Source organism: Stegostoma tigrinum, chromosome 1 (genome assembly GCF_030684315.1).
Source record: "Stegostoma tigrinum isolate sSteTig4 chromosome 1, sSteTig4.hap1, whole genome shotgun sequence".
Classification (NCBI taxonomy): domain Eukaryota; kingdom Metazoa; phylum Chordata; class Chondrichthyes; order Orectolobiformes; family Stegostomatidae; genus Stegostoma; species Stegostoma tigrinum.
The window spans coordinates 140,785,929-140,811,484 of NC_081354.1; the positions used below are offsets into that span (position 1 = coordinate 140,785,929).

Sequence of the window (25,556 nt, forward strand, 5' to 3'; positions counted from 1 at the left end):
ATTATTAAAGGCCTGTAAGCTGCCACTTCTGTCACCTCCAATGGGACACCACAACCAGACATCTGTATACCTCTCTTCTTTTATAGCAGCAGGAAGACAACCCCAGCTTTTAGCTGTAACAGAGGGGGGAGAAAAAGAGCTTCACAGTCAGCTTCAGGACCCCCACAATGGCTACTGAAAACTAAACGAAAAATCTCAGTTCTATGGGAGAATGATCCCTCACATTGAGCGCTTCAATTGTTACTACATTAATAAAAAACCAAAAACAAGATGTTTATTTTATTGGCATGAAACAAACTGCTCCTCACCTCCTCCTCAACCTCTCCATTAAAAATAATCTGGGCAAAAATACATCTCTTGAAGCCATAGTATCGGCACAACATGATCTTTTTCCCCCCCAATCTCATCAAAATATTCTTCCACCCTTTTCTCCATTACAAATTACCTAGCTTGGTCTTAAATGCTTTAATGTTGCTGCTCTCAAATATCTCTTACAGTCGACAGCATTGAGACAGGTCCTTTGGCCCAAACCAGTCCATGGCAGCCAAAATGCCTGTCCAGGCCAAGCACATTTCCCTGCAACTGGCCCATATCTTTCTAAACCTTTTCTATCAATGTATTTGTCCAAATGGCTTTTAAATGTTGTTAAGGTATCTGCCTCAAGCACTTCCACTAGCAACTCATTCCACATGCATATCACCCTCTGTGTAAAGACGGTGTCCCTCAGGTTCCCATGTATTCTTTCCCTTCTTAGCTTAAACTGATGCCCTCTAGTCCTCGATTCCCCAACCCCAAGAAAAAGACTGAGTCCATTCATCCTATCCATGCTTCTGATCTTATACGCTTCTATAGGATGCCCTCTCGGTCTTCTATACTCGAAAGAAATAAGTCCTAGCTTGTCCAACCTGTCCCTATAATTCAGTCCCTCAAGTCCTGGCAACGTCTTTGAAAATTTCTTCTGCACTCATTCCCGTTTAATAACATCCTTCCTATAGCAAAGTGACCAAAACTGAAGACAATACCCCAAGTGTGGCCTCACCAACATCATGCACAACCGCATCATAACTTCTCAACTTCTACACTCAAGACCGTGACGGATGAAGGCCAGTGTACCAAAAGCTTCTCCACTGACCTTGTCCACCTGTGACTCCACTTTCAGAGAACCAAGCACCTGAACTCCAAGAAGGTCCCTCTCTTCCACTACACTCCTTAAGGGCCTACATGAAGCTCCTACCTGGATTTGATCTTCCAAAATGCAACCCCTCACACTTATCTATAATCAAGGTCCATTTGCCATTTCTTGGTCCACTTCCCCAGCTGGTCAAAATCCTGCTGCAATTTCTGATAACCTTCCTCACTGCCCATAATACCGCCTATTTTAGTATTATCGGCATGACTGATAAGTTTGCACTGTACTTTCTCATCCAAATCATTGATGCAGATAATAAAAATCAATGGGCCCAGCACCAAGGCAGACCATGAGTCACAGGCCTCCAGTCAGGCAAGCATCCTTCCAGCGTCACCCTCTGCTTCCTAACATCAAGCCAACCGTGTATCCAATTTGCCAGCTTTCCATGGATTCCATGTGATCTAACCTGCCATAGCAGCCTACCATGTGAAACCTCAAAGGCCTTACTGAAATCCATATTGACCACATCTACTGCTCTGCCTTCAACATGCCTTCCTAGTCACTTCAAAGAACTAACAGATTTGACAAGCATTATCTCCCATGTACAGCGCCATGCTGACTAGTCCTAAATCAAACCCAGTCTTTCCAAATGCATCTACATCTTATCCCTCAGAATCTTCTCAAGTAACTTACCTACCACAGATGGTAAGCTTACAGGTCTACAATTTCCAGGTTTTTCTTTGCAGCCCTTCTCCAATAAAGGCACAACATTTGCTACCGTACAGTCTTCCGGGACCTCACCCGTGGCTTACAATGATGCAAATATATCAGCCAGGGCCCTCTCAATTTCTTCAAGCCTCTGGCAGGGTTCTTGAATATATCTGGTCAGAAGCAGGAGATTTATTCACCTTCGTACATTCTAACACTACTTATGCCTCCTGTACTGTGGCATGGACTGTCCCCAAGATAGTGCCACTAACTTCCCCAAGTTTGCAAGTCTTCATGTCTTTCTCCAAGGTAAACATAGGATAATTATTCATCGAGGACCGTGCCCATCTCTTGCAGGTGCACACATCTGAGTCCACTTTGGTCCTTGAGGGGTACGATTCTCTTTCTGGTTATTCTTTCTCCTTTAATATACTTAAAGCAATCTCTTTGGATTAACCCTAATCTTCTCAGCCAAAGCTATCTCATGTCCCCCTTTCGCCCTCCTGATCTTCTTCTTCAGTAAAACGCCTGTATCCCGTATAAACTTCCAGGGATTCCTTGATCCCAGCTGCCTGCTCCTGAGCCATACTTCCTCCATTATTCTGGTCAAAGCCTCAACATCTCATCATTCAGGATTCCCTACTCCTGCCAACCTTGCCCTTCACCCTCACACAAACAAAGATCTTGAACTCTAGCTATCATACTTTGAAAGGCCTTCCTTTTGCCCGAGGTCCCTTTGACAACAAACAAACTACTCAAATTAACCCCTGCAACCTCCTGAGAAATTCCTCAAAATTTTATCTTGCACCAGTTTAGAACTTGAACCTGTGGACCAGTTTTTGTCTTTTTCCACAACCTTTTAAAAATTAAGAGAACTATAGTAGCTGATCCCAAAGTGATCCCCCACAGTCACCTGGCCTGCCCTATTTTCCAAGAGTAGGTCAAGTATTGCCCCTTCACCTCTTATGGTGCTAAGTTACACATTCTCATTATTCACTGGATGAAGCAGTAGTTTCTCCTAAGTTGGATTTCATAAATACTCTGTCTCTGTGTCCCTGACATCTCAGGAATGGAAATGTTTTGGGTAATGGCCCAGTCAATGTTAATACTGGACAATTCAAATTCTGGGATGAGATCTGAAATGATAAGCAAATATTTGCTTTTCTGTTTCAGTGAAAAAACAAACCTTCAACTAACAGACAAGGCTGCAGATTTGGTCTGAACAATTAAACGGATGTTTATGACAATAATAAAACAACATAAATATATTCAGAATTTGAAAAATCTCAAAAATTGGTACATGTTGTATTTGTCCCTCTGACTCTAGCAAAAACAATTCAAGTTTGTCCTACCTTTCCTTATTGCTAATACACTTCAATCCAGACACTCTGGTAAGCCTCTTTTGCACCCTCTCCAAAACTCCATCTCCTTCCTATAGTGTGACAATCAGAACTTCACACAATACCCCAAATGGGGCTTAACTAATGTTTTACACACCAATGTGACTTGCCAACTTTGAGATTCAACCCTCCAACTTTATAAAGGCAAGTATGCCAAATGCCGCCTTTACCATCATATCCACATCTGTTGCTATTTTCAGGCAGCTTTGGACTTGCACCTTCAGATCTCTCTGTATAACACACTGCCCCGAGGGTCCTGCCATCTACTGTATCCTTTTGTACTTTACCTACAAAAAAAATACTAACTAGTTAATTACTAAACCCTTTACATAAGAAACTATTTTAAACGAAACTCAAAACAAAACTTACAAACAACACACTTCAGACTTTCCACCATATCTACCCTATCAAACTCTTTCAGAATCTTAAAGGCTTCTGAAAGATCATTCCCCACAGTCTTCCCTTCTTAAAAGGAAAGGAGTCCCAGTTCTTTCCAAATTTCCTGATGGCTACACTATTAGTTATTCACACTTCACCTCATTGTTAACTTGAACATGATAGCATTTAAAGTTAATAATAGGTATCCAAAATGGAAAGTATTCTATTCAGAGCTGCCAGAAGTAATGTTAAAAAGCAGATAGGATTACAGTATTTAAAAGACATCTGGGTGGGTACACGAATAGGAAGGGTTGAGACAGATGTGGGCCAAATGCAGTCAAATCGGTTTTGGATGCCTAGTTAGCAGAGGCGAGTTAGACAGAAGGATCTATTTCTGTGCTGTATAGCTATGACTCGATGACTTAATATGAACATGCTTCACCTACTGAGCAGAAAAACAGAGCAACCACAAAAAACTGGAATAGCATCAAATTGAGTTTCCAGAACTTCATGCAAAACTTGAGCAAACATATTCACTGACACACGCTATAAAGTTTAAGCCCTATATTTACATATAGTAGTTTAAACAGTTTAAATTACACAGAGTCGATGTTGGAAAGACTATTGATTAAACATGGCCAGCCTTGGATGTCTTTGGTCAAACAGGATTTCACAAGGTATAACTTCACAACAACAACTGTCACTGAGCTACCTGTCTAGAGACCACAAACACTTTAGTGATATCAAAATCCAAAAATCAATGCTATTAACTGCTCAAATTTCAGGAGGAAATGACAGTTCCACGTAGCAAAACATCCAACTATAAAAAAGTGCTTCTTGACTAAATAACATAGCACTGAGCTATTGATTGCTTTTAAATGATCTATCTCACCACAAATCTAGCAACAAATAGCCACAGATGGTGGCAATGAGTAAAACAGGGTTTGCACTGAATTAATTATGCCAGCTATGAAAACGTTGAAACGAAAAAGTAGTGTTTCACACCTTTTGTTCTATAAACCAAGCAAAACTGGGTCTTTGTATTCCATTCCCACCCCAGTATTCAAAAGTCACATAGTATTTGCAGCTTGTCAAACCAACTCAAGATTTTTGTCAAAAACTCAATTTTAAATCTCAAAAGGAGCCTTCTGCAAGATATAAGAACTTGCAAAATCTGTCCTGAAGAATGATGGCAAAGCCCAGATCTCATCAGCTTCATGGAAAAACCAAACTGCACAACACATTACAGTGTGTACAATATACTTCTTAGTGACTAATATGTATTAAAAGACTGCACAATCCCAGCTGATGACAATGCTGGACAAGTTAGATTCTCCAGTGACTTCTGGCTTAACATTTCATTTTGTTTATGGTGGAGGTCACTAATTATATTCATGAGAGTCTGTGCACTTACTGAAGAATATAAATCTACTACAATAAAAAAGCTAACTAGATTACACTGTACAAAACCAAAGTTGATGACAAAGCTCAGCAGATCTGGCAGCATCTGTGAAGGAGAAAACAGAGTTAACGGTTCAGATCCGGTAACCCTTCCTCAGGTCTCCGTTCCGAGGAAGAATCACCGGACCCAAAATGTTAACTCTTCACTGATGCTGCCAGACCTGCTGAGCTTTTCCAGCAACTTTGGTTTTGTTCCTGATTTACAGCATCCGCAGTTCTTTCGGTTTTTATTTCAATTACATTGTACGTAAATTATTTAAACTATTCCAAAAATTGGAAAGATAGAATCATGTTTTTTGTCAGCAAAACCCTTAGAAACACTCGAGCCACAAAGAAGAGTCACCCTTATATGTACACTAAAGCGTCAAACTCAGCTTGCAAGACTGTAATCAGCTTTCTTTCATGGAATCAGACTCTCTACAGTGCATAAAGAGGTCATTTGGCCCACTAAGTCTGCACTAACCTGCTGAACAGGCAGCAGTGCTAACCTTCAAGCCACCATGTTGCCCTTCCTGCTTTCTCCAGAGCATGTACATCCCAGGACTCTGCAATGGCCCTTGCTTTCACCTGCTCCGGACGCAACCCAGACCCAATAGACCAACAAACAATTTCACGTAGATTGTAACTCCACCCCTTGCTTTTTTTTTTAAAAAACGTGTACATCCTGCAGGGAGAGATATCACAGACATACCACATGTCACAGTCAAACATCTGCAGGAAGTGTCACCAGCTGCACAGACTGAAGCTCAAGGTTTTGAAACTTGAACAGCAGCTGAAGTCACTGTAGTGCATCGACAAGGCAGGGGACTACATAGATAGCACATACAACCAGATAACACACTACAACCAGAGACCTGCCCACAGCACCTTGGGTGACTCAGCTGTATGGAGGAGGAGGAAGATGCTGAAAGAATGATACAGCAACAGTCATAGATGATTCCATAAATCAGGGGTTAGGACTATTGCTTCTGTGGCAGTAAAAGTGATGCCCGAATGGAGCGCTGCTGCCTTCGAGCCAGGAGATTAAAGGGTGCCAGCAGGACATCATTCTAGGGGAAGGGGTATAAGTTATGGTCCACATTACTTACAACAATATAGGCAGGATGAAGCCTGGAAGGCAGATTTCAGGGTGTTAGGAAGGACAGTCCTAGCAAAACCTCAACAGCAATAATGTCAGGATTACACGGTTCCACATGAGCAAGTAATGGTAGGTAGGAAGAAAGGAATCAGATGTGAGGAATTAGGACCACTAGTGAGGCAAGTGGGGCAGTCAAAAACTGGATGTACTAATCTTAACAGGACTGGGACTGATATCCTTATAGGGAAATTTGCTACAGCAGTTAAGATCAGTTTAAACAAGCTTGTCTGGGAGATGGGAACCTGTCTGGTAGCAATTGTCACCCCACTATTCAAGAAGGGGACAAGACAGAAAATAAGGAACTACAGTCTTATTCATCTTATATCAATGCGGGGGAAAATACTACAATCTTACAAAAGGATGGAATAATGAGCTGACTGGGTACAGCCAGCATGGGATTTGCAAATTGAAAACAGTGTTTCAAAAACTTAGAACATAGAACAGTGCTGGCCCTTCAGTCCACAATGTTGTTAAACTTGAATTTTTTTTGGAAGATATAATTTACAAAATTGATAAAAAGGAGAGCCAATGGATATAGCATACTTAGATCTTCAAAAGGCTTTTCATAAAATTCCTCACAGGAGGTTGTTTAGAAAGTATAAAGCACAAGTGATAACATGTAATATACTGGCATGGATTCATGCTCGTCTAACGGAGAGAAAAACAGCAGAAATAATCAGGTGACTCTCACACTGGCTGGCTGTAACTAGTGGGGTACTGCAAGGATCAGTACTTGGGCTCCAGCTACTCACCATATATACCAACAATTTGAAGGTGTGGACGAAATGCGTGGATGATACAAAGCTGAGTAGGAACATATGTTGAGAAGAAGATGGAAAGTAGATTTAGGAGAATTTGAAGGCAAAAGCATGCGATATCGAATATAATGTTGAAAAACTTGAATTTGTTCACTTTGATAAGAGAAACAGAATGCACAATATTGCTTACATGGTAAGAGATTGGACATTAGGAAGGCTAATGGAATGTTAGCCTTTATTAAAAGGGAATCAAAGTACCAGGAGTAGTAAAGTCTTGCTTCAATTATATGTGAGCTGGGTATACCATACCGGGCATACCGTGTGCCATTTTCGTTGCCTTGCCTCAGGAAAGATGTCATTGCCATGAACTGAGAGGTGCAAAGTTTGCCAGACATGTTCCCAGGATAGCAGGGCTGCCCTATGAAAGATGATGGTGCAAAATGGGCCTATGGTCTCTAGAGATTTGAAGAATGAGTGGTGGTTTCATTGAAACTTACTTAAAAAAGGTTAAACAGGGGAGAAGCAGGTAAGCAAGTTGCCCTGGTTGGAGCAGATTAGAAGCAGGGAGGCACAATTTGAGATGAGGGGACATCACGTAAGTCCAAGAGAAGAAAAACTCCTTTTACACAAAGGGTTGTGGACCTCTGGAATTCTCTACCACAGAATCTGTCTCTACAGCCCTCTAACCACATTTAAAGCAGAAATGGATAGATTTATTTCCAGTGATGTCCAGGGTTACAGAGATGGGGCTACATGAAAAGCTTATATTAAATGATGGGGTCAAAGTTCCCATATTCTTGTTCCCACTGGCTGAGGTTAGGTCCATAAACTATCTACATGGGAAATGAAAAACTAAAGAATTAGTGGGACATTCGTTTAGCAACTTTTAACTAAATATCCAAGGATATACATCCGATCATAAAAATAGGCAGGTGGGCTGAGGGGTAGTGTTGTCTTATTAGTGAGAAATGAAATTAAATCAATAGGAAGAAACGAAGTAGGGTCAGATGGTGTAGAATCTGTGTGGGTAGCATTGATGAACTGCAAAAGGTAAATAAAAACCATAGTTGTGTACAGGCCTCCAAACAGTCATGAGGAGCTGGGGCGTAAGATACACCAGGAGATAGAAAAGGTGTGTAAGAAACGCAAAGTCACAGTGATCATGGGGGATTTCAATATGCAGGTGGACTGGGAAAACCATGTTGGTACTGGATTGCAAGAAAAGGAGGAGTTTGTGCAATGTCTACAAGATGGCTTTGTGGAATAGTTCATGGCGGAGCCCACAAGGGAACAGGCAATACAAGATTTAGTGATAATGCGAACTGGAGATGCTGCAGAATCCAAAATAATAAAGTGTGAAGCTGGATGAACACAGCAGGCCAAGCAGCATATCAGGAGCACAAAAGCTGACATTTTGGGCCTAGGCCCTTCATTGATGAAGGGTCTAGGCCTGAAATGTCAGCTTTTGTGCTCCTGAGATGCTGCTTGGCCTGCTGTGTTCATCCAGCTTCACACTTTATTGTACGAGATTTAGTGTTGTGCAATGAGGCAAACTTGATAAGGGAGCTAAAAGGTAAAGGAACCCTTAGGAGGCAGTGATCATAAGTTAATTGAATTTACTTTGCAATTTGAGAGAAGATAGAATCAGAGGTAACAGTATTACAGCTGAATAAAGTTGATTACAGAGGTATGAGGGAGGACCCTAGCAGGAAAGACATTGGAACAGCAATGGCAGGAGTTTCTGGGAGTAATTCAGGAGACGCAGCAAAAATTCATCTCTAGGGAAAAACAGCATGGTACACGGAGGATAAGGCAACCATGGCTGACTAAGGAAGTCAGGGATAGCATAAAAACAAAACAGAAAGCATATAATGTGGCGAAAGGCAGTGGGAAACAAGAGGACTGGGAAGCTTACAAAGACCAACTGAGAGTAACAAAAAAAATGAAATAAGGAGGGAGAAGATTAAACAGGAGGGTAAGCTACCCAATAATATAAAGGAGGACCGTAAGAGTCTCTTTAGATATATAAAGGGCAAGAGAGGCAAATGTCGGCACTGCACAGCTGGAAAATGACGCTGCAGAGATTGTAGGGGGAGAACGAGGAAATGACAATAGACAATAAGCAATAGGTGCAGGAGTAGGCTATTTGGCCCTTTGAGCCAGCACCACCATTAATTATGATCATGGCTGATCATCCACAAATCAATCAGAATCCTGTTCCTGCTTTATCCCCATAATCCTTGATTCCACTATCTTTAAGAGCTCTATCCATCTCTTTCTTGAAACTATCCAGAGACTTGGCCTCCACTGCCTTCTGGGGCAGAGCATTCCATGTATCCAACACTCTGAGTACAGAAGTTTTTCTTCAACTCTGTTCTAAATGGCCTACCCCTTATTTTTAAACTGTGTCCGCTGGTTCTGGGCTCTCCCATCAGCTAAAACATGCTTCCTGCTTCAGAGTGTCCAATCCCTTAATAATCTTGTACATCTCAATCAGATCCCCTCTCATCCTTCTAAACTCAAGGTGTATACAAGCCCAGTCACTCCCATCTTTCAACATATGATAGTCCTGCCATTCCAGGAATTGACCTTGTGAACCTACGCTGCACTCCCTCAATAGCAAGAATGTCCTTCCTCAAATCTGGAGACCAAAACTGCACACAATACTCCAGGTGCGGTCTCACCAGGGCCCTGTACATATGCAGAATGGACCCCTTTGCTCCGATACTCAATTCTTCTTGTTATGAAGGCCAGCATGCCATTAGCTTTCTTCTCTGCCTGCTGTGCCTGCAAGCTTGCTTTCATTGACTGATGTACAAGAACACCTAGATCTCATTGTACTTCCCCCTTCGCCTAACTTGACTCCATTTGATAGTAATCTGCCTTCCTGTTCTTGCCAAAGTGGATAGCCACACATTAAACCACATCTGCCATGCATCTGTCCACTCACCTAGTCTGTCCAAGTCACCCTGTATTCTCATAACATCCTCCTCACATTTCACACCGCCACCCAGCTTTGTGTCATCAACAAATTTGCTAATATTACTTTTAATGCCTTCATCTATATCATTAATGTATATTGTATACAGCTATGGTCCCAGCACCAAACCTTGTGGTACCCCACTGATTGCCGCCTGCCATTCCGAAAGGGACTACTCTTTGCTTCCTGTCAGCCAACCAATTTTCAGTCCAAGTCAGTATTTTGCCCCCAATAACGTGCCCTAATTTTGCTCACTAATCTCCTATGTGGGACTTTATCAGAGGCTTTCTGAAAGTCCAGGTACACTACATCCACTGGCTCTCCCTTGTCTATCTTCATAGTTACATCCTCAAAAAATTCCAGAAGATTAGTCAAGCACGATTTCCCCTTTGTAAATCCATGCTGACTCTAACCTATCCTGTTACTGCTTTCCAAATGAGTCGTAATTTCATCTTTTATAATTGAATCCCAGCATCTTTCCCACCACTGACGTCAGACTAACCGGTCTATAATTCCCTGTTTTCTCTCTCCCTCCTTTCTTGAAAACTAGGGCAACATTAGCCACCCTCCAATCCACAGGAACTGATCCTGAATCTATAGAACATTGGAAAGCGATTACCAATGCATCCACGATTTCTACAGCCACTTCCTCAAGTATCCTGGGATGCAGACCGTCAGGTCCTGGGGGCTTATCAGCCCAGACCGAACAGTCTATCCAACACCATTTCCTGCCTAATATAAATTCCCTTCAGTTCATCCATTACCCTAGGTCCTTCAGCCACTATAACATCTGGGAGATTGCTTATGTCTTCCCTAGTGAAGACAGATCCAAAGTACCTACTCAACTCTTCTGCCCTTTCCTTGTTCCCCATAATAAATTCACCCGTTCCTGACTTCAAGGGCACAATTTTAGTCTCAACCATTTTTTTTTCACATACCCAAAAAAGCTTTTACTATCCTCCTTTATATTTTTGGCCAGTTTGCCTTCGTACCTTATTTTTTTCCTCAGTGTTTTGCCTTTTTAGTTATCTTCTGTTGCTCCTTAAAAGCTTCCCGCTCATCTTTGCTGTGTTATACTACTTCTCCTTTATCTTTATACAGTCCTTAACTTCCCCCGTCAGCCACAGCCGCCCCTGCCTCTCCTTAGGACCTTTCTTCCTCTTTGGAATGAACTGATCCTGCACCTTCTGCATTATATCCAGAAATATCTGCCATTGCTGTTCCACTGCCATCCCTGCTAGGGTACTGAGCCATTGAACTTTGGCCAGCTCCTCCCTCATAGCTCCATAGTTGCCTTTGTTCAACTGCAATACCGACACTTCCGATTCTCCCTTCCCCCTCTCAAATTGCAGATTAAAACTTGTCATATTATGGTCACTCCCTCCTAATGGCTCCTTTACTTAGAGGTCCCTGATCAAATCCGGTTCGTTGCACACCAGATCCAGAATTGCCTCCTCCATGGTAGGCTCCAGTACAAGCTGTTCGAAGAATCCATCTCGGAGGCACTCCACAAACTCCCTTTCTTGGGGTCCAGTACCATCCTGATTCTCCCAGTCTACCCACATGCTGAAATCTCCCATAACAACTGCAGTAATAGTGAAAGCAACAAAAAAAATTGACCTGTTTTTCAAATCACTCCCTCCCAAAATCCAACCACCCTGCCTTTTTTGAAATTCTTACATCTGTTGTAGGAAAAGTTTTGGAAAGGATTAAAAGAGATAGGATTTATAATCATCTAGCAAGCAACAATTTGATTGGAGATAGTCAACATGCATTCATCAAGGGCAGGTCGTGTCTCACAAACCTCAGTTTTTTTTGAGAAGGTAACCAAGCATATGGATGAGGGTAGGGCAGTTGATGTGGTGTGCATGGATTCCAATAAAGCCTTTGATAAGGTTCCACACGGTAGGCTATCGGAGAAAATGCGGAGGCATGGGATTGAGGGAAATTTAGCAGTTCAGATTAGAAACTGGCTTTCTCTAAGAAGGCAACGAGCGATGGTTGATGGAAAATATTCAGCCTGGAGTCCGGTTACTAGCGGTGTGCCTCAAAGACCTGTTTTGGGACCACTGCTGTTTGTCATTTTTACAAACGGACTTGGACGCAGGCATAGGTGGATGGGTTAGTAAGTTTGCAGATGACCTTAAAGTCGGTGGAGTGGTAGACAGTGTGGAAGAATGTCGCAAGTTGCAGGGAGATTTGGATAAACTGCAGAATTGGGCTGAAAGGTGGCAAATTGAGTTCAATGCAGATAAACGTGAGGTGATTCACTTTGGGAAGAATAACAGGAAGGCAGAATACTGGGTCAATGGAAAGATTCTTGGTAGTGCGGATGTGCAGAGATATCTTGGTGTCCATGTACATAGGTCCCTGAAAGGTGCCACCCAGGTTGATAGTGCTGTTAAGGTGGCATACGGTGTGTGAGGTTTTATTGGTAGAGGGATTGAGTTCCGGAGCCATGTCATGCTGCAACTGTACAAAACTCTAGCGCGGCCTCGCCTAGAATACTGCGTACAGTTCTGGTCACCCCATTACAGGTAGGGTATGGAAGCTGTATTGTTTTATGTTCTAACTGTGTTGTCAGTTCCAACATCTAGGCCCATTTTTAACCCATCGAACTCCCCATATTCAAATCAAAATTTGGCTCTACTGCCACAGCTTTGAAAATGTAAAGAAAGGTGATACAGATAATCTGCAGCTATGACCATGATGTAGTAACCGCTGCTGCCCATCCTTTTTAAACTGTACAACTTGTCATAAGCAATTCCTCAAATAAATCTCCATCTCCCAACTAAAGGATGCAACCTTCGATGTGCTCAACTTTGACCTATTCAGATAGAGAAAGTTTCTTGTCCACCACAAAGTTTAAAAGGTCCCTTGAAGAGTGAGTGGGCCCAATCCTATTTCTGATTTTCATTCTGCCCACAGCAAGATATTCTGAAAATACAGCACTCTCCCAAGAGTAAGACTGTTTTCTTCCACTTCTTCTTCTCCCCATTATCAGCAAGGGAAACATTTGCTGCCTCTCCAATTACGATTGAGCAAGTTCTTCACTTCAATCTCTTCCATTAAAAATCAAACATACTGCTGAAGGCAGGCCCAGGTAGGGAGGTTATGCATCAGCTGTACAGGGCACTGCTGACACCACATCTGGAGTACCGTGCACAATATTAGTCACCTTTTTTAAAAAAAAGTTATGTAAATAAGTTGAGGCAATTCAGGGATAGTTTGTCAAATGAATACACAGAATGAGGATGCATTTTTTTAAAAATTCCTTTATGGGATGTGGATATCACTGGTCAGCCAGTGATATCACCCATCCCTAAGTGCCCGAGATGGCTGCCTTCTTGAACCATTGCAGTCCATCTGCTGTGGGTTGACTGGGGAGGCAATTCCAAGATTTTGTTCGTGATTGTGAAGGAAGAGATTTATATTTTCAAGTCAAGATGGTCAATAGCCGAGATGGAAACTTGAAGATGGTGGTCTTCCCACGTATCTGCTGCTCTTATCCTTCTGGAAGGAAATCGTCATGGGTTAGGAAGGTGCTGTCCGAGAATCTTTGGTGAATTTTTATAGTGCATCGTTCAGACAGTACGTATTGCTGCTAGCGAGCATTGGCAGTGGAGGGAGCAGATCCTTGTCGATGTACTGCCAAACAGGCTGCTTGCCTTTAACCGCGTCAAAGCTTCAAGGGTTGTTGGAGATGCTCCTATCCAGGCAAGTTGGGAGTATTACATCACACTCCTGACTTGTGCCTTATAGTCAATGGTCAGGCTTTGGGGAATCCAAAGGAAAGTTACTAGCTGCAGTATTCTTCGCCTCTTACCTACTCTTGCAGCCACTGTGCTTATGTGTAGAGTCCAACTGAGTTTCTGATCGATGGTAACCCTCCAGGATATTGATTGTGGAAGATTCAGTGACGGTAACATCTTTGAATGTACAAGTTCTGGAGGTAACAGTGGGTTAAACATGCATATTCAACTCTAGAATTGAGAGCAAATCTAAGTAATGACAAATGTCTAGGACTATGTCTTTTCAGGGCAGAAGTCTGACATCCTTACAAACTACAATGGGGCACATGCTATTCAGCCCCTTTACCCTGCTCTAGCAATCGTTAGATGGTCTTATTGGTGATTGTCACGGCCCGGCATTTGTGTGACGTGAATGTTATTTGCCATTTGTCAGCACAGAGGATTCACAAATAGTGCTGAATGCTGTCTAGTCTTCAGCAAACATCCCCATTTCTGACCTTATTGTGGAAGGAAGGTTATTGATGAGGCAGCTGAAGATGGTTGGAGAGAGGGCGCAATCCTGAAGAACTCCTGGTGTAGAGATGACTGACCTTCAATAGCCACGACCTTCTACATGCCAAGTTTGCAGAGAATTTGCACGCTGACACCCACTGCAGCTTCCATGGCAACGCCTCTACCACAGTCCATTTGCCAACCAATATGCATTCTCACATAGTATATGGTTTTGGCTTGATTTTGGCAAATTCTTGCAAACTGTCCTAATCAGGACTCCTTAATGCTACACTCAGTCGAATGCAGCCTTGGTATCAAGGACTGCCACGTGCCCCTCACCTCACCTCTTTTGTCCATGCTTGAACCAAGGCTGTAATGCTGTCTTGTAAGAAAAGGTTATACAGCTGGGCTTGGATCCAAGTAAATTTAGAACAGCAAGATGTAATTTGTTTGAAACATATGAAATCCCAAGGGGTCCTGAGATAGGTGTGGAGAATCTATAACCAGGAGTCGCCGTTTAAAAATAAGGATTGCTTACATACAAGAGATGAGCCAAAATATTTTTCTGAAGACAAGGAACCTTCTTGCTGGAAAATTTGTGGAAGCAGAGTCCTTGAGCATTAAGGCAGAGGTGGATACACTCTTGTTCAGCAAGGGGGTGAAAGATTATCAGGAATGGACAGGAATGCAAATGCAAGGTTTCAATCCTATCAGCCATGATCTTACACAATGCTAGAGCAGACTGAAGGGGCTCAATAGTATGTGCCCCATCCTAGTTTGTAGGGATGTCAGACTTCTATCCTCAAAGGGCACAGTCCTGGACCGTTGTCATGACTTAGATTTGCTCTCAATTCTAGAGTTCAATATGCATGCTTAAGCCAATTACCTCCAGAACCTGCATATATTAAATTCAGTTGCACAGTAATAATTCTTTTAAAATTTTAGATGTGCAGTCATTTCTTCAATTTCTGGTCTCTTTTCGCACAGTTTTGCGCTAATCAAAAGGAGGAAGCCGGGGCCCTCAGAACTACTTCAATTCTTACCTTTCGCGCAATCCTTAATCATACCATTGGCAGCCATGCCATGATTTTCTCCTCTGGTACACAATCACACTCATTGAGTATTGGTCAATAAATATACTTTGTGCAAGGTTTTCATCTAACATGTAATGAACTGTCCTGATACATCAGGATAAAAGGAAAATATTTATACTGCAGCAGTGCACTCTGGTGGTGTTGATGGTAGTAGCATGGGCATTAATACAGAAGGCCTCTTTGCAGACAGAAAATGGACATCTTTTCACACTGCATCAGTTTCAAAGCAAAACAAAATGCGTGACATCCCTATTCCAATTGGTCACATCATTGGCCTGAGAGAACCTGCCTAGTTAAAATGGCATTTAACTATCAGTCATCATCCACCTGATGCATTCTCCATTGCAATCCCTCTAATACAGTCCATTTACCAATCAATGAACACGTGCATGCAATATACACGTGATTTTTCCCTGACTATGGCAACGCTTGCCAACTGTCCTGCTAAGTATAAGGTGAAAAGTCTCAATAAAAGTATGTCTTTTATCAAGGGTACTCAAGTTTTGGACCACCATACGACTACTTGAATCACAATTCTGATGTTAACTGTTCTACATAACCAAAGACTATTATTGTAGAAAAGGAGGTTGCCATGCGATGATGAAGAGAATGGCCATGCCTTAACCTGTGGGTACCATTTGCAGTTCCTGAAGTCATGTGTAATCAGAATGGAAACCACAGAAGGACCAAAAAAAAGGCAAATATAAAGACAAGCTCATAAAGCTCAAAACCCCTCAAAGAAAACTGGGAAGTACTATATCATGATAGCTCCAGGTTGTGCAGTCTGAGGATCACAAAGTTAAAAAAGTTGATTCAAACAGATACATAAAAACATTATTGCCCCAAACAGCACTGGCAGTCCCTGGAATAACTTAGCAAGGAAGATTTTGAAGTAATTAGTTTTGATCAAAAGGTAAAAATTGGACACATCTGGAGCAGTAATGCATCACTTACAACTGCTGAAACAGCAGGGAAATAAACTAAAAAGGAGCCGAGGGACATTTAAAAAAAAAACACAGGTGGTGGTTCGCATGTGGAATGAGCTTGCCAAGAAAATGGTGGATCTGGAAACAATCACAATGTTTAAAAGCAACTTGGAGCAGACAGGTGGGACTACTTTAGTTTGGGATCATGTTCAGCATGAACTAGTTGCACTGAAGGTTTCCATGCTGTATGACTATCAACTGCCTCTTCTGACCAAGAGATTTTATTTCTTCCATCAGGTCTATCAAAGCCTGTACAGATGCAACATTTTGGGAAGTCAGCTTCAGGACATCCAAAGTAACCATGTTTCTTCATGTACGTTCCATAAATCAAAAGGCAAAGAAACAAAGTAAAAGCACAAATGATTCTAATTTTTCCCTAAGGTAAGTTTCCTGGAAAAGAACTGTATTAAACAACATTCAAGAGTATAGTCCTCCCATGCTACAAGCAAAAGTCAATTTAAGTACAAAAAGGAGGCCTTGTAGTGCAGAGACAGTGTCCTTAGTACAGCCAGAAGTTCTAGCTCCAAATCCCACATCAGGGCTTGTGGCCACGTGAGCAGTAGTCATGCTTAGCCTCAATAGAGCCCAGGAAGCCCTTCATTACGTTTCCACTATTATCCAAAGGGAAAAAGCAATGTGGAGATATCCAAATAACCAGTTACACTTTCTGCATACCTGTGCACTGATGAAAAAGGCTATTTATTTTTGCAAGAAGCAACAAGTAGTTCATTGTTTCCAAGGATTTCTTGCAAGTTTACCTCAACACCCCCAACTCAAGCTCATTAAATACTGATTATGCAGTCACATCTCCACAATACACACAATCAAAGCAACACAGAGCACATGAATGAATAAAAATATAAGTCTGTAGGCCAAAATTAATTACATACTAGTTGTTAAGAAAGTAATGAGCTGGTCCCAGGTCTAGAAGTCAGCATTTGTATTTAAGTCAACCACATGTATTTTGTACAAGCACACAAAATCTTTCTATCTGGTCTGTTTTGCCTGTCACGCCTGAATTGCTCATATTGATAAAAAATACACTCCCAACATAAAATGTAGGGACTGGTCAATCAAACATATGGGGACTTCTGCCAAAATTGGGACAGCTCTCTCAGATGAGAGGAGCAATCATGTTCACAAAATCATAACTTACCCTGAAAGTCCCAGAATCCTCCATCACCACAGAACATAGATTAGTACAGGCCCTACGGCCCACAATGTTGTACCAACCTATTATCCTACCAAGATCAATCTACCCTGCCTATCCAAAAGTCGCATTTAAAGTCTCGAAAGTATCTGACTCCACTGCCACTGCCAGCAGTGCATTCCATATGCCAGACCCAAAAGATATGGGAACACAATTGTATACAGCTGCCTTGAGTCCATGGCCTGGGGAGTCCAAACTGTTGACTCCAGACTTTATGAAATCTCATGACATCAGGTTAGAAACAAGCAAGGGAACTGGCCATTGCCCACCTGCCTTTGGCTGAGCAATCAGTATTCCTCAATTTTGATTACCAACTATAAGTCACATCGTGGATAGCAAGAGTACACGATATACTCTGAGTGGAGCTCTTTAATGCCACTCAGCCACTCTTGTTAATGGACAGAGTCCTTAAGAATTTTTGCCTCTCTAGGATAGGCCAAATGGTGACTGAACCAAAGGGATTTTGCAGGGAGGGAAAAAATGAACACAAACACGAACACGAACGAGAGAAAGATTACGAATGAGAGGGGGAGAGACAGCGCGAACAAACAAGACAGAGAAAGACAGAACAGATTTTTTTAATATCAAATCAGAAGATTTTTTTCAGAAGTTCTTTGGTGTAGTTTCCTAGGCCCTGCCAGCATCAGTTCCTTCCTAAGGTGTGAAGTTGAAAACTTCACTGATGACTTTAGTGTTCAGTGCTCATGACACCTCAAATATTAACTAGATCATCACCACATACCACAAGACCTTTATGTATTGAGGCTTGCACCGTTTACTGACAAGCAATGATCATGGCTCAGAAGTGCCAGGCAAGAAACATTCCAAACAAAAGAACATCTAACCATCTCCTCTTGATGCTCAATGGCATTACTGTTTACTCTGAAGCCAATCCCATACTGCACAACCTACCTTGTTGCTGCTGAGTGCCAGTAAGGAGTGATCTGAAGACTGGAGCAATGCGGGATAATTGTTGGACTTGCACCTGACACCACATGCTGAGCTGCCATGCTTTGGAATTCTTTGCCAGACTGTAATGTAAACACTTTTCATAGTGTTATAACTACCTCATTCATAACTCATTCTCAAACATTAAGTAATGCTCATGCTTTCTCCTTTTAATCCTCTTTGTATAACAACACTATTTTTTTTTAAACGCTAGGATTTGTACCAAGGTACTTATATCTAAGATGGCACCAAAAGGCAGCCATTGTAAAAAGTTTTCACTGTACTGGAGTACAAGTGACAATAAAGGATATTCTATCCTATCAATATTCTTTTGGTTTAGGGCTGGGTGTAAGTCATCATTGACCAGTACGCAGCTGGAGGACCCATATAATCACGGTGTCTACAAAAGCAGATCAGACAGTATATATTTCTTGAAGCAATTCACTTCCTGAGTCTCCAATGTCCAATTGCCATGTATATAGAAGTAGTCAGGAGTTTGATGGAAATCTCTCATTTGTCTCAATCAATGCAGTTCAAATAACAAAGCAAAAAGTTTAATATCATAGAGGACATTGCAACACATTTGTTCAGTACCTCACTCCACCTTAAATATTCCCTCCCTGCAGTGATGCACAGTAGTAATACATCAAGAATGTCTTTCAACATCATCTCCAAAATTTAAGAGTTCTGCCACCCACAAGTGCAACAAATGTATGGAAACACAACACCTACAAGTTTCACTTCAAGTCACACATCACCTTGACATGGAACTCCAATGCCATTCCTTTGCTGCCACTTGTTCAAAAACCTGAAATTCCTTAACAGTACTGTGGGTTTACTTACAAAATGCAACAGCTCAAATTCACCATCTTCTCAGCAGCAATTAGAGATGGACAATAAATGCATTGATAACATCCCACAAGTGAATTAAGGAATAATGAATAAGGTAATAAGAAATAAATCAGTTAGGAGCAGCAAACTCAACTATAATGGCCCTCAAAAATTGTACGGTAGCAGTAAGTTGAAAACTTAACAAGAAATAATTAATTTTGTTTTGTCACTATCTTTAATTGTTTCCCCTTCTGTTCTTGATTTAAAAAGTATGGTACAAGGATTTTCAAACATTTTTAATTCAAGTCATTAACTTGTTGTTTTGTACATATCTTACATCTGGAATTTCTGGCTCAAATTAATATATTTGGCTTGTATGCAGGATCAAGTGAAAAAAATCTGAATTAGGCAGACAGAAAGAGTGGAATGGGCATATTTTCAGCAGCATTTAAAGAAATCACACTAGTCTACCACACCTGAAATACATTAATGTCTTTGAAATTAACAGGTTCAATTAAGATGCCAAAATTTGCTGGCACTTGAAGATTTTACACAGTTTTTCAAATAATCAGAGTGCTAAACTGTAAACTAAGCAAAGTTTCAAGTCAACAGCTTGAATTCTACAAAATTTATCACGATACAAAAATACACGCTCCAAATACTGTTTTTCTCAAACTGCACCCTCAATTCAGAGTAGATGAAGGGTTATGGGGAGTGGGCTGGAAAGAGGTGTAGTTGAGGCCAAGATGATATCAGCTATGGTCATATTGAATAGCAGAGCAGATGAGAGGTGAACTACAAACTCCTGATCATTGTTTTCATACAAAACATCAGGATAATATGCTATATATAATAACCAGAGATAATGGGAGCTGCAGATGCTGGAGTATCCAAGATAACAAAGTGCGGAGCTGGATGAACACAGCAGGCCAAGCAGCATCTCAGGGGCACAAAAGCTGACGTTTCAGGCCTAGACCCTTCATCAGAAAACCTCTCTGATGAAGGGAGTAGGCCCAAAACGTCAGCTTTTGTGCTCCTGAGATGCTGCTTGGCCTGCTGTGTTCATCCAGCTCCACACTTTGTTATCTATATATAATAACTAGTTTTCTTTACGGGAAAAGAATTTTTTTTAAAAAACAACAGACAATTTAAACAAAAAGGTCCTCCTTTCTGGGAACTTTCAAAACAAGTCCAAAGGCACAACTTATTTCCAACAGTGTACAATATCTGGTAGGATGAATCAGTCATCTGGAAGACCTTGGCTTTCAACCCCATCTGTTTCTTGGGCTTCACTAAATGATTTGATTACCAATCAGGAATCTGCCATGTATAGTTAGCATGAAAATCCCAAATCTCAACACCTTTTTCTCCATTACGTGTAGAATATACTGAAAATACTTATCTGGTAGAATGTGTGCACAGTAAAGATATTCAGATCAATTATTTTTCATGTTTTGAAATGTGAAATGTTGGGCTAGATTCTTTTGTTTTCTGACTTGGCAGACTCTTCTCTGTATAAACAGCCTGGTCACAAGCAATTTTGCTCTAGGGAATCGATGGGAATAGTTAATCTAATAAACTCTGGAAGGAGAGTGAAGGCAGGGTCAGGAAGAGTGGTTGATTGCCAAAGCAGGCTGGTTACAAGGCATATCTCGAGGCATTTAAAAGCTCTTAGTTGCCCTTACCCCTCATCCCATATCCTATTCCCCTGCCCCATGCTCACCTACTGTACAGTCAATGAGCCATAAGTCTTGGAATATGGAGTAGAAGATAAATTTTTAAAAAACCTGTTCTTGCAACCATACATCTTAATCAGGTGGAGCCATTCATAGTAGCTATCCCCCAATGCACACCTCTAATATCATGCAGAAAAACAGACATTGACATATTAGAACAAGTAGTAAGCCATAATCTCAAAATGCACCAAATGCTCAACTTCCACCTGTTGAATCATAACACCTCCAAGCAAATCCATTGCAATATGTTCGAGTTCAGCTCTACAAAACAATCGTTGTAAGGTCATCTGGGAACTGTATCAACAGAAGTAAGTGGTCAAGCATCTATTTCTTCCTATTTATGTGGTTTCTTAAGAGTGCATGCCAGGTGAGTGGACTTGGTAAACCGTTTAAACAATTTACAAGAGTTTCCTGAATACTGACTATGATTCTTGACTATTCTAAGTAACTATAAAATCACAGGCTGCCCTGAAGCTGTCTTGAGGCCACAACAATTGAGGGAATAGAATTCATATTTTATTTATTGTCAAATGTATATAAAAATGTAGTGAAAAGTGTTTTCACACATGCAAGCGCAAAATGTCACCATGCTCCAGCGCTATCTTGAAACAGTGTACGTAATGTAAGATTTTACTGCAATAGATCCTTCTCTTCTTCATCGTTACTTATCTTAACATAGAGCTGGTTGGGCTAGTGTTTCTCTTCCTACAGATGCCCCCAGACATTTATTTCCAGCATTTTTCTTGTTTTACTTCCAATCTTAAACACCAGTTTTCTACTTTATTCATAACACAAGTGAAGTGTAAATCAAGGAAACTGAAGAAGGATCCTGACAGAACATGCTTTTTTTAGCATCTAACATTCCAAAAAATTGGAGCAGTTTCCACGGAAGCGCTTATAACTTTCAACTGCTGCACTAAAAACAGATAGCCACATGTGTTTGACTCAACTTCATGGCTGCAGTTTTGACTTACCCAATTCTCGCAGTACGTTTGAGTGTTGCTATTTTGCACTGTAAGTAATCTTAAAAGAAACCTCAAACTAAATAACTTAATATAGGTAAGCATTTCTAAATTTATTCTGGATACTGAAATTGCACAAGGAAGTTACTTAATAAATGAAATCTAAAACATCATCTAATCGATTTTTTTTCATAAAAGTAACTGTAGTAGCAACCTACATTAATGGGGCAAAAGCCATCATTTGATGACTGTAATAACAACCAATACTGTTTTTTTTAAAAACAGAAAATTGGGCAAGTCTGACTTTATTCTTGGATTTAGATCAGGACTATTCCAAAACAAAAATCACTCAGCAAACACCAACGTAGAACAATTATACCTAAAAAAAAATCTAACTTTGTAAATGATTTCTTTACAATTATTTTATAATTAGCACTTAAGAGCCTCAAGCATTTTTCAAAGGAACAGAAATCATACTGTCATGCAAATGCGCAAGTTGAAGTATTTTTAAACTGCAAATCATGTATCAAGATTCAGTTCCTACAGAACTACTGTATCAGCAAGCCTTTCACAACTCTTAAAATTTCAGCAAAGTTGTTGCACTGCATGTAGACTACAGTAATTATTAAATTATGTCTTGCAAACTCAGATGAAAATAAAAATTAGCATTGTGAAACTACACAGATCATCCAATATTGAAAATTAAATAAAGTTATGTTCACAAATCATTCCCACAATTTATACCAAAATGTCTCCAACCTTGAGCGCTTCAAATTTAACTCTTTGCAATCAAATTTCTGTCTCTGCCACAGTACTAAAATAGCCTCTATCAAAATCATAAATTATCTCATGTTAACGTCAAAGGCAAAACATCCCCACAGATCCTAGCTGCGGCTGACCATGTCTTCCATCTCCAACACCTCACCAATCAGCCAACTAAACAGATTCGCAGTTGACTAATTATATTCATATCTACCTACTCATATCAGAGGATCACCTGCAATGCTTCCAAATCATTATATTTAGATCCTTTAAAAGGACACCATCTTTGCAGCACCTCCTTTTACCTATCTACAATGCTGCCCATGACAATTAATCACCAAAAATAAAATGTCAGTTTTTGCACGCAGGTTGACAACACTCAGTTTTACCCCGTCACCACCGACATGACATTAGTTCTGCATTGCAGAGACTCTTGTCCAATACTCAGGACTGAATGAGCGAAAATTCCAACAACTAAATGGAAGACTCTATCCTTCACCCTGGCAAGTGTTGGGGCCAGACTGTTCATAACTCCAGCATCCTGTGGTAACCTTAGTAAGCTAGCCTAAAATAATTCTACAGCAATTTCATCTAAATGCATAAGTTTACTGAATTGCTCCAAAACCATCAACAGCTTCAAACACTTGAAGAAAGGCAAAACATACAGTCTTGCAAATGCAGAAGCTGAAATATTTTTCAACTAAACCTGTTTCCTGTATCAAGACTCAGAGTTCCTCTGAAATTAAGATTTCTTAGTCAAGAAATCTATCGTTGTCTCTAGTAAGTCGGTGTGGCAAAACCTGGCTGTTCGCAACTCCAGCATCTTATAATATCCTTAGCGGAGCCTCTGGTCACATATTGCACCATGACTAACAACCCTTATACATTAATTACAATACCCAACTTCATCCCAGTATCATCTGCTTTTGCACACCTCATCCACTTCTTTGTTGCACTGACAATGGAAACACACACCTGGTCAGTATTATCGTCCATAAAAAAAAATCAAATTTCTACCTCCCATATACTAACACAGAGTTCCATTCACCCATCATTGTTTGTTAACTTAGTGTGACTTTTTGTTGAAGCAACTTAGTTTTAAAACACAACTATGTTTTGACTCCCTCCATTGCTTCACACATTTCTGCTCCATCTCCAGCTAAGAACCTTTCAGATGTGATCTTCCAGTTTGACCTCGAACATCCCTGATTCTAAATGCTCACTTGTAGTCCAGCCTTCAGGGGTCAGTGATCCAAATTCTTGCATTTCTTTTCTTAACTCGCTCATCCTTCTTCATTACATTCCTACTTTTCCTACCTCATTAAACGGGCATTTAACCAAACCCAATTATCCCCTTGGGCGGCTAAGAGTCAGTTGTTTTGCAAAGTTCCTGTGATGCGCCTAAAGACATTTTTCTACCACGATCCTGCTGCACAAACATAAACTGGTATTGTTTTGTGTTGTCTGAACTTGACAATCCCAGGTTCCTCTTAAATTTCAGATTTCCTGGTGTCTCTATTCCCTTGCACAAAAGTTGCGCTATTCAGTTCATCACCCCACTAGAAAAATGGCCAAGTCTTTCTTATAAACGGCTCCGCACTTAATACTTTTTCTGTACCAGTCTTCCCATCACTAACATTTGGCTCTCAGTCAGCTTGTAACCGGAACTGAGCTGGTGTTCAGTCAGCGCAGGTATTGTGTACAGAAGCAACCACACTTGATGAGCAGTAAGAACCACCCTCCGTCAGTCCTATTGGACTAACTCCATCCCACCATCTATCCCCGCAATTACACCCTTCAGTACTGGTCAGTAAACACCTCAATCACTCTCGAACCCGCCTCTCCCTTCAAACACCCTCCGTTCAGGTTAGGTTGACAATCTTGCGGGCCTACACTTTCACACAAAATCAGACCGTCTTTAACCTGAAGAGGAAGGCATAGCCATGTTATTGCCGCTCATGGAAACGGAATAAAATAAATAAGACCTCCCGATCCTTCAGGCCCAACAGCAGGACCTCCTCCATCAGGGTTAGACGAGTTTCTTTAGAGTCGCCTTTTTCGTCTTCCTGCTCATGCTCGGCCCTCCGGTCGTCGTCGCCGTCGGGGATTTTTTCCGCGTTCCTCGAAGCTTCGGTCTTCCTTTGGACGAGGCCGGAGCTCCTCTGAGTGAGAGTCGACATGGCTCGAGGAGGATCGGGGGTCGGCCGCTAGTTTCTGTCTTGTCAGGAAGGAGGCTTCATAAATTTGACAAGGAGGGGAGCGGTTGTTTTCGCTCAATACCGGCAGTACAACATGAAAACTCCGGGCAAGGGGGGAACCAAATTTCCCGTCGCTGGATTTCTTTCCAGCAATATGGCGGCGGCAAAGGAAGCGGCCAGTCGGCCCTGCTGACGTCACAGTGGGATGTGGCAGACGCTGCCGAGCGTCCCTTAAAGAGGAGGGCGGGGCGAGGGGGCGGGCTGAAGGGCGAGAACCTGTAGGGGTGGGGCCGGGTTGGCTTGGAAGAGAGGGTCAGGGGCCGAGTGGGGGTGGTAGGGGAATGAGGAAGGCGACGGGGCTGGATAGCGTGTGCGGGCAGGGCAGTGAGTGAGTGGGCGGGGCTGGGGACGGCTTGCGTGTAAGAGAGGGGCGCGGGGCTAAAGGGGTGGGGTTGGAGTGTGAATGGGAGAAGAAGGGGCGGGTCTGCAGGGGAAGGACGAGGAGAAACCGCGTGAGAGCTTGGAGCGGGAGGGGCGGGGAGAGCGGCACTGGGATGATGGAGGAGGCGAAGTGAACGGGAGGAAGAGGCGGATGAGAGGGCGGAGCTGGAGTGGGAATGAAGTGTGTGAAAG

The 25,556-nt window shown here is 41.7% G+C and overlaps 1 protein-coding gene across 1 annotated transcript in view; it reads right to left on the minus strand.

The window, feature by feature from the left end:
• golph3a (golgi phosphoprotein 3a) overlaps positions 1-25,114 on the minus strand; it is a 64,319-nt gene extending 39,205 nt beyond the window's left edge. Inside the window, exon 1 of the mRNA XM_048530495.2 lies at positions 24,711-25,114. Within this exon, the coding sequence (XP_048386452.1) occupies positions 24,711-24,905 (195 nt within the window). The 5' untranslated portion in view covers positions 24,906-25,114. The remainder of the gene's footprint in view (positions 1-24,710) is intronic.
• Between the last annotated feature and the right edge of the window lie 442 nt (positions 25,115-25,556).